Below are 10,300 nucleotides of genomic sequence, written 5' to 3'. Positions count from 1 at the left end.
GTTTTTATTTTATTTTGTTTTTCATTTATAGGACAAGCAATTTCATTTAAAATTCAAGTATACACATTTTAAGTGGCTTTGCCACAGAAAAGAATTTTAGAATGAGCTAATATAAAGCAGAATTAGAATATATTGGGAAGAGTTTTTTTTTAAAGGTTTATTTACTTTGTCTCTGTGTGTGGGTTCCTCCCTGTTTATATGTGCATCACATGTACTCCACGTGCCTGTGGGGGCTGCCAGACTGTGGGACCTTCTGCAACTGAAGTTACAGGTTGTTGTGAGCCACTATGTGTTTGTTGAGAACTGAACTCAGATTCTCTGCAAGAGAAGTAAGTGCTCTTAACTACTGAGCGACTGTTAACAAAACAAAGCAGCCACAGGTGTAAGCAGCAGGTAGGAGGGTGTATCAGAATTCTGGGGAATCATTCAAGGTAAAGATAAGAAACACCCAGATGTGGGTGTGCACATCTCAAGAACGTCATGAGTAATCGTCTTTATCATAGCCATTTTGGTGGCATCTTAAAAGGTTTATAAAGCAGTTAAATGAGATCATAGGGTGGTTCCTGAGGTACACAGGATATGGTTACAGCTGATCACGTAAAACCTTAAGTCCCAGGAAATACACAAGAAGTTGACATGTATTTACCATATGTCATGTAAAACCATAAGCAAAAGTTTATGGTCTCCCAGGAGCATCTGGGGAAGAGTAAAACAACAATGAAAGGTCACACAGGCTCAAGCTTTAAGCATTGTCTTAGGTTTCCATTGCTGTGAACAGACACCATGACCAAGGCAACTCTTGCAAGAGACAACATTTAATTGGGGCTGGCTTACAGGTTCAGAAGTTCAGTCCGTTATCATCAAGGTGGGAGCATGGCAGCATCCAGGCAGGCATGGCACAGAAGGAGCTGAGAGTTCTACATCTTGTTCCAAAGACAAACAGAAGACTGGCACCCATGTGGCCAGGAGAAGGGTCTCAAAGCCCACCCCCACAGTGACACACCCACTCCAACAAGGCCACACCTCCTAATAGTGCCACACACTGGGCCAAGCATATTCAAATTGCCACATGCATGTTTTGTTGCTATTTTAACTTTTTAAAAGTTTTTACTTATATGTTTGTGTCTGCTTCTCTATATTTACAAAATATATGCAGTACCTGTGAAGGCCAGAAAAGGACATCAGATTCCCTGAAACCTGAGAAGCAAGCTGTTTTGAGCCATCCAATGTAGGTACTAGAAACTGACCCTGGGTCCTCTGAAAGAGCAGTGAGTGCTCTTAAAGGTCAGTTCATCTCTCTAGTCCCTATCTTAACACTAGTATTTGAAATATCCCTAAATAAAAGCAATGGAGTAGGAAAATTCCACAGCTTGAGATAGATAGATAGATAGATAGATAGATAGATAGATAGATAGATAGATAGATAGACATCACTATCTCTCTATCTTGTGTCTGTATGTCTATGTGTGTCTGTGTGTCTGTGTGTGTGCTTCTACTCTGCCTCAATGTGGCTTTTATACTCTTTTCTGCAGTCTGGCAATGTTTGAACTATTCTCCAAAGCTTGGAGTTTAACCATACACTTTAGAAAAATAAGCATGGTTTATTACTGTACCCCATCCTCCCTGTAGCCATCAACCCCATCACATTATCTTTCCTCCAGGGGATCGGAGAAAACTCACTCAAGAGGCCATATTTCCCTTAATCCCCTTAGTTTGCTCAACCAAGTAGTAAGGAGATGGAACATTTGTGTTGCCTAAACAAAACCAAGATAAACATGCACACATACCCACACATGAACACACATGAGCACACTTTTCTGATAACATTACTTCATCTTCCTTAAGGCAACCACCTCTCACTCTATGCTAAGTCTTCAGGCCTTATTTCAGGGTTTGGAATTATTCTATGACACAGGCATAGGGTTTTTTTGTTTTGTTTTTTGGTTTTTGGTTTTTTTTGAATGTTCCATTCACCTGGAAATAGAGAAAAGACCCAGCCAGGTCAATGATGCTGCTTGGTTGGTGTTTCTGGAGTAAGACATGGCTTCTTCTGGGTCAGTAGGCTAAGAGGATGTAATCTGGATAGCTGTCGACCCTTTGTACTCCCAGGAATGGTCCCAATGCAAGAAGGCAGCCAAGTCAAGAACCCTAGGTGACAAAATTCAATCCTGATGACATCATGCTTGTCCTTGGATCTGGCTATGCCTAAAGGCAACTACTTCTGGTCTGTCTAGACACAGGCACTTGTCACTCTTCATTTTTCTATCATGTCACTTTGGGTTGGCTTTTCAGCCACATGTAACCAAATCACTGGCTGATTCACAAATCTGAGAGCAAATAAGACTTCAGCACACATTCCTCCCAACTCCCTTCCTAGCCCTAAGCAAAGTTTCAAAGTAGAATATGGCTTGTGGGATCCTGCCTCCAGGGCCCTAAGGATGAATCCCAAACCCATAGACACTTGCATGAGTCAAAGACACAGGGGTCACTTCAGGATCCGGATGCTCATTTTTTGTTCGATGTTCATCTTCTCTAAGGACTGGGGAGAGATGGGCACGGTCAAGTCAGGAGGCTCGAGTCTCAACGCATCTCACCTCCTCCCCTGGAGTCCTAGCATATCCCAGTATGCCCAGGTCTCTCCCATCCTCCAGTGAGTTGAATTTCCCATGCTCTTCTGTCCTAGGGACTCCTGACCTCAACTTCTCCTAACCTTGGTGAACTCCAGGAAGGACACGGCCCCATCCCCATCTTCATCAGCTTCCTGCACTGTTCGGTCTGTGATGCTCTCCAACTGCTCATCTGTCACCTGGACCCCAACCATGAGGCGGAGAACCTGGGAGGTGAGAGGAGAGGCGGTCATAGAGAAGAGCCAGAGGCTGCATCTCCAGCCCCAGCCCTTGCCCACCTCGCCCCATAAGTTAGAACCAATTTTTTCTCACTCACCTCCAACCATCAAACTCAATTTCCCCTATAGCCTGTAGCAAACGCCTGCCGCTGCGTCACTGTCTAGTCTTCTAACCCAATCACATCCATCCTCCACTCCACAACACTTTACCCTCCACCCTAACTTCATCATCTATCCCAGAGTCTTGGCACTACTGACATTTGGACCTAGATAACTCCTTGATATGGAAGGCTGTCCTAGGTGTTTGGGTGTGTATAGCAGTATTGCTGGCCCGTTCTCCATAAACATCAGTTGTGTGATCTCTTCCCGGTAATGACAACCAAGTTTCTCAGATACTGGCAAGAGGCTGAATTACACCCAAGTTGGGAATCAGAGTTCTATTCTCAATTTTGTGCCTATTTACTCCCCACTCCTTGTCCTAACTAACCCAACCCCATCCTATCCCAGGTCTTACCTAACACACAATCTTCTGCAACCCCATTCATCACACACACACACACACACACACACACACACATGCACACCTCCATTTAACCATCCTGCCCTGCCCATATCACATCTGATGCACCCATGGTCTTCTGACCTGTAGCATTTCATTCCTGGAGATCTTCCCATCCCGATCCAGATCATAGAGCTGAAATGCAACTAGGAAAGGAGAGGGGAGGAGAGAATGAGGCTCCCTGCGCTGACATTATGTCCTCACCAGGCTCACAGAGGGAGTGAGAGGTTCTTGGGTCTCTCCTGGTATGGATAAAACTGGGGGAGGGGAGTGTCTCACTTGGGAAAGTCTCACACACTCACAGCGAAGTTTGTTCATTCTGCTGTTTAGGGGTTCAGGTTGCTTGGGGTCTCGGAGTGTGGCATCTTCTTCATCTATAGGTCGAAAATAAGCCAGGACCCTGGCAAAGCCTGCGAAATACAATCTCTGACTCCTATAGGGACAAGGATGGAGAAGGTCAGTGGTCACCCAGGCTGCCACCATCTGTAGCTTCACCTCCCACCCACGTCCATCTCCCCTCCAGTCAGCCAGGGGACACTCACCCGTTGGGGAAGAAGCTGTCTATAATGCGGTCACCCAGGGGGTTCACAGCCAGCGCTCCGATCTGCTGGAGGTCTAAGCGGCTGCAAAGACAAAGCAATGAAGGCAAAAGAGGCAGATGGAGGTGATACGGAGGGAGCGGGGCCAGGAAAAAAAAATACTGGCAAAAGATCTTAGATTTGATCTGCTCACCTCAGGAAGCCCTTTTCCTCCCTGTCCAGGGCTTGGAACCGATGATAGAGACGGAGTAGGCTGGCTTGCGAGACTGCGGAGAGAAGGAGGTGGGGATGAACCTGCAGAGGACTCGCAGACCCTTATTGCTAGATTCCGTGTGCCTTGGGGTGCGCTGCAGAAACCCCTGGCTCAGACGACGTGGGCGGGGAACAAGAGGGCTTATTCTCATCTGTAACCTCCCCCTCTACCCTTCAATATAACAGGGTCATCTATCTCCCCACCCTCAGCGCGACTTCAACCATAACGAAGAGGCCGACAGGTGGGGATACAGGGAGAGAGAGCGAGAGTCCTTACCCTTGCATGACCGGGTGTGGAGTCGACTCTGCTGGAGGGAGTTTGACTCAAGGAAACACTAGGTTGGAGAACCCAGGAGGTTCCCAGAGCCCAAGCATCAAAAGTAGCCCACTGCATCCGTCCTCAGCTAAGGCTTCAGCATCCGAGCTCAAGGACATCTGAGTGAATCTGGTCCATCAACCCGGACCACCTCAAACTTGGCTCTTAAGTGCCTTGCGATCCCGGACACTGGGATCTCAGTTTCGCAGCTCCAGAAGCGCAAATTCCCAGACTCAGACTCCAATCCTTTTAAGTCTCTGGGATCTGAAATACTCAAGCTACATTCTGGTGATCTCCTACACTACACTGAACCTCCTCCTGTGCCTGCCCACTTACTACTGGTCTGCGCCGAGCACCACCACTACCACCACCACCCACATACTCACAGCCCGTCTCTCTGCGAATTTGGTCCACATCGGGAATGAGCGCAACATGAGAGCTCCGTGAGCCCATGGCAGAGTCACAGGAGGAGCCGAGCAGCCAGGGGAACCAGGCGTCCTCTCCTTCCTCTCCTCCAGTCCAAAAGGCGCGGCTGCCCAGTGGCCCCAGAGCCGAAGGTCACGGGCCTGGAGAGCAGCCAGAATCCAGGCGTTTTTCGCCTGCCCTCTACAACCCTGGAGAACAGAAAACAATGCCCGGGGTAACAGGTCAGAGGGGAAGGCTGAGAACAACTGGTTGTTTCAGCCCGGAGATTGAAAACGCCAGGGCCCCTCCTTCCTCACGCCTGTGTGAGCCAATTTTCTCCCCAACACTCCCTAAACACAAACCCACCTCCTCCATGGGACCTTCAGCCAGTGCTGATCACTCAGTTTAAGTTCTGCTTGGCGGGATGAAGATTTTCTTCTGGGGATCGGAAGAGGGGGCAGGGAGAGAGGATGGCCCCCTGGGCAGGAGGGATGGTGATGGGGAAGTCTGGGCTCCACTAAGTGGGACAGCATAGACGGGAATCCTAACTACTCTCTTCTTATTCTACACAAGGCCACGATGTTTTGTCTATGTCGGAGTATCGTGTAGCTGAACAAATTCTTAAGATCTGCGAAGCCTCATGACACCGGCACTGAGGAGGCTGACCAGAAAATTAGCTATATGTGGCTACTCTGAGCTACATGAGTCCTAAGCCAACCTGGGCTTCCTTGTTTGACCTTGTCTCAAACAAATGTGTAAGATTTATCCAAAATCCCGACTCCTGGATTTTTTCAGAAATCAGAAGTTCTGGGGCTAACTTTTGCGGCTGAGTGGGACAGCATCGCCTGCCATACAAGCCCAAGGCCCTGGTTTTGACCCATCGCTGTGGGCTGGGGAAATTCCTAGACATTTTGATATCCCCAACGAGAGGCTACTTGCCATGGTGCCCATACAACCCATGTTCATTCTCCCAATGTGCCCTTTGGGCCCGATAGAACAGATGTGTAACCACTTAGGCTTCTGACCAGTGCCGATCACCGACAAGCTAAAGTCTGTGACCTGGCTTAAAATACTAGATAGTCACCTACCTCATAGGTGGCACATCCACACAGCATTCTATCAGAAAGTAAGCATCTGAAGAGAATCTGCTGAGATAGAAATAACAAAGCACAGACAAGTCATGAAAAACCTATGTCTAGATCAAGTAGTCAATGTAACACCCCAGAACCAATATGCCAGAACTCAACATGGAGAATTTGCAATTTTAGGGACCTTATCAGGGCAAACTTAACACAGCCTGAACTGTGGGCAGGAACTTAGTGACATTCAATAAAGTACTTTTAAAAGAATTGAGGCCAAAATCCAAATTGATTCTCCTCTAGGTTTGTTTTGAACAATATATATGATAGGATACCCACGGGCATAGGATGTGGTAGGATACCCACAGGCATAGGATGTGGTAGGATACCCACAGGCATAGGATGTGGTAGGATACCCACAGGCATAGGATGGAGCACTGCTGATACTTAGAAAGCCTCCTGCTAACATTTTAATATCCCACATGAACACAAGCAGGGGTGTCGTTTAACATTTCTACCTTGGATACATTTATTATCTATTAAGATAATATTAATAATAACGCCCCCTCCTCCATTTCTGTGATTAGTGAAAGGGGAATTCAAGGCAAGCTCAATGCAGAATGTTGCACATAGTAAGAGGCAAACAAATGCAAAAGGCAGTGTCTCATGTAACAGTAGCAACAGAGCAACAGAATTGCTTTTACTTCTTTGCATACTTGCCAGGCTTCAAGGTGCAAATGGTAACAGTAATTCATACATTGAATTAAAACATGTTCGAAGCATTTTACTTACATGATTATTTGATCTCTAATGTGGGAAACATAGACAATAATGAACTGAGTCCTTACTATAGCCAAAATACTGCAGAGTACAAACAAATAATTTTACAATGTATCTTTATCACAAATGATTATCCCAGCACTTCTTTCTTCCATGTCCTTTTTTGTCTTCTGGAATTTTCTAAAATAACAACAACTTGTCAGTCATCGTATATTACAATGTTCAAAATCAGTACAGGTTTCAATGGACATCAATTCTAATTAAAATTATATTTAAAAAATACCAAAGAGAATAAAGGCCTGTCCAGGTGCTCCTGGGGCTTTGCTATGTACTCTATGAGTCCTTGCTGAACTTGGCACTTTCATGTGTTTTGTGAACTGCTGAGAGGCACGCTGCCCTATTTTCTACAGATATATGGGAACACCACACTCTGAGTCATTAATAAAGGAAAAAGAGGTTAGGGCTGAAGAGGTGGCTCAGCAGTTTAGAACACCTGCTCTTTCAGAGGACCCAAGTTCAGTTCCCAGCACCCACATGATGGCTCACAACTGTTTGTAGCTTTAGGCATCAGGGATCCAATGCCTTCTTCTGGCCTTGGGAGACCCAGGCATCCTTGTGGTACACAAGACATATATGCAGGCAAAACACCCATAAACATAAAAATAATTTTAAAAGAATAAAGGACAAAAATTTAGGTGGGGTGTGGTATCCCACACCTTTAATTCTAGCAGACAGAGGCAGAGACTGGTAGATCTCTGTGAGTTCAAAGCTAGCCTATTTTATACATCTAGCTCCAAATCAACTGTGTATACACAGTGAGAACCTGTCACAAAGATAAATCAATTCATTAATGTGAAGTGGTCCATGCCTATAGTCCTAACACATGAAAAGCTGAGGCAAGAGAAGACAATCCAGAGTTAAGGGCTATCCTGAGCTACATAGTGAGTTCTGGGCCAGTCTGGGTAACAGTGAGCTCCTAACTTCCAAAATATAAAAGGAAGAAAGAAAGAAGAAAAGACAAGACAAAAGGGTCATTCAGCTCTGGACTGGGAAGAAAAGGATCAGGTAGCTTTGTCTGGGGTATCCTCGATGGTGAAGTCTCTGCAAAGTCCTACATAGCACAGGGCATCACATGACCAGTCCAACAGAGTATCCCAACTCGGTGCTCCCATGTTCTCATAAAGCCACAGACCCAACCTAGACAAGTGTAGCAGGCCTCTCATCCTAGCAACTAAGGAGGCTGGGATAGGAAGATTACATGTTCAAGGCCTTCTGGTGCTACAAAATGGGCTCAGGGCCAGACTGGGCAACTTAGACACTGTTCCAACATTTAAAAGTAGGAGACTGAAGAGATGTCTCAGTGAGTAAGAGTACTTGCTGTGCAAAAGTGAAGGAATGAGTTTGACCCTCTAACATCCCCAAAGATGCTGAACATGGCCACACATGTTCACATGTGCACACGAATGCATGTGTACACGCACACATATGTGTTCATATACACACAGACTTTATTTAATTTTTTTTTGTAAGGTAAAAGCTTATGGAGGATGTAGCTCTGGGATAGAAGAAAACTTACCAGCAAGCCTGTCACCCTAGGTTCAATCCTCAATACTGCCACAAACAAGTATCTAGTTTTAAAACTACCCTAGCATTATCCTATCTGCATATATATACATATTCATAGGTATGGCATGCAAGAATTTTGTTACAAGGGTTCATTACCATTTGAGAGAGAAAAACAGTCTATTAGTCTCCAGCCTGAGACAGAGGCTCAACTCCAAAGAGACTTGAAAATATTGATCTAAAAAGTGCTTGCTTCACTTTCAGACTAAGTAACTGACAGAAAGAGCGCTGGATTCCCTTTCAGATGTCCCCTAAGGACTAAAGAATATGGGAAGCTACCCTCCTCCCCACAAAACCCAGCCAACACTCCAGGCCAGAGCTGGGAGTTAGGCTGAACCCAAGAAGGAATGAGTCCCTGATCCTGTGCAGTAGTAACCTCCAGCAGGGTAAGAAAGGGGTTTCCATCCTTGCTCTCTGAGTCAACACTTGCTCAAGTAAGTCATTCTAGTGCAGTGACAAGCCCATATGCACAACCATCCCCAAGCCTCAGGGGGACCCTGTGTCAGGATTTGTTCCTGCTTCATGCATGCAAGTGGGGTTCACATCAACTCCACACTGTGCACGCCATCTGTCCAGTTGTTTAGGGAATTTTTCTGAAGAACTTATTAGATGTGCTTCAGTGTGTGTGTGTGTGTGTGTGTGTGTGTGTGTGTGTGTCTGTGTGTCTGTGTTACTGGGGATGGAAACCAGAGCCTTATATATGGGCAAATGCTCTACCACTGAGCTACATCCTCAGCTGAAGTATTTGTTTGTTTGTTTGTTTGTCTGTTTACTTTGAAGTTTGCTAACTTTGGCAGGCAAGATGTCTTAACAGTTAAAGGCACTGGCTGCCAAGCCTGAAGACCTGTGTTTGAATACCAAGAGGTGCATGGTAGAAGAAGAAAACCAACTCCTGGAAGTATTTCTTGGCATATATACAGTGCTCTGACACACACATTCATACAATTTTAAATTTTTGTCTAAGACTTATTTTATGTGCGTTAGTGTTTTGTCAATGTGAGGGTGCCAGGTCCCTGGAACTGGACAGACAGCTGTGAGCTGCCATGTGGGTGTTGGGAATTGAACCTGGGTCCTGTGGAAGAGGAGCTAATGTTCTTAACTGCTGAGCCATCTTTTCAGTCCTCAATTTTAATTTTTTTGTAAGTTGCCAACTCTCTTAGTTAGGGCTTTATTTCTGTGGAGAGATGCCAGGACGAAGGTAACGTTTATATAGCACAATATCTAATTGAAGTTAGCTTAAAGTTTCAGAGGTTCAATCCATTATCATCATGGTAGGAAGCATGACAGCTCTAGAAGGAGCTGAGTGTTCTAAGTTTTGATCCAAAGTCAGCCAGGAGACTGTCTTCTGCAGACAGCCAGGAGGAAGGTTTCATTCCAACAAAAACAAAAGAAAACCACAAGTCTCAGTGAGGAGATGGAAAAATCAGAGACCTCATGCATTGTTCATAGAAGGCAAAATGGTGCAAACATCATGGACAACAACTTTGAGATTTCTCGGTAAGTAAAAACTACCACATGATCTAATAATCCTCTCCTAAGTATATACACAAAAGAACTGAAAGATATAAGTTCATTAGTCAGTGGGCAGATTCCTCATCAACAACAAACAGAAGTACCATGTGGCCCAACTCTACCTTCTCCTGGGTATTTTTGCCTGAAGGATTCTTGAATCAGCCCATCACAGAGAGATGCTTGCACGTCTATATTGATTGTCCAGAAAGTCAACTTGGGAGCCAGCTTGGATGTCCATCAACACATGAGGATGAAGAAAATGTGGTGTATCTATATACAAAGAAATTTTACTCAGCCATAAGAAAAATTATATCATTTTATTTGCAGGAAAATGGGTGAAACAGGAAATCATTGTGTTCAATAAGATAAACCAAGCTCAGACAGGCAAGC

General features: G+C 45.2%; 1 protein-coding gene across 2 annotated transcripts; it reads right to left on the bottom strand.

Moving 5' to 3' along the window:
* Window positions 1-891: 891 nt before the first annotated feature.
* On the bottom strand, window positions 892-5,176 carry Chp2 (calcineurin like EF-hand protein 2). 2 transcript variants are annotated; one of them, XR_003710961.1, is made up of 9 exons: window positions 4,898-5,176; window positions 4,137-4,209; window positions 3,947-4,027; window positions 3,707-3,837; window positions 3,489-3,550; window positions 2,711-2,833; window positions 2,466-2,539; window positions 1,975-2,148; window positions 892-923 (listed from the first exon to the last, which is right to left on the bottom strand). XR_003710961.1 is itself a non-coding variant. In XM_028764259.1 (8 exons), the coding sequence occupies exons 1-7, from the start codon at window positions 4,962-4,964 to the stop codon at window positions 2,486-2,488; spliced, it is 591 nt and encodes a 196-aa protein (XP_028620092.1). In that variant the 5' UTR covers window positions 4,965-5,176; the 3' UTR covers window positions 1,919-2,148; window positions 2,466-2,485. The 2 variants fall into 2 exon arrangements, 1 of the variants encoding a protein (XP_028620092.1); XM_028764259.1 differs by lacking the exon at window positions 892-923 and having other exon boundaries at window positions 1,919-2,148.
* Window positions 5,177-10,300: the final 5,124 nt, after the last annotated feature.

This window comes from Grammomys surdaster, unplaced genomic scaffold (genome assembly GCF_004785775.1).
Source record: "Grammomys surdaster isolate TR1022 unplaced genomic scaffold, NIH_TR_1.0 142, whole genome shotgun sequence".
Taxonomy (NCBI): domain Eukaryota; kingdom Metazoa; phylum Chordata; class Mammalia; order Rodentia; family Muridae; genus Grammomys; species Grammomys surdaster.
This window is presented reverse-complemented; position numbering and strand designations above follow the sequence as displayed.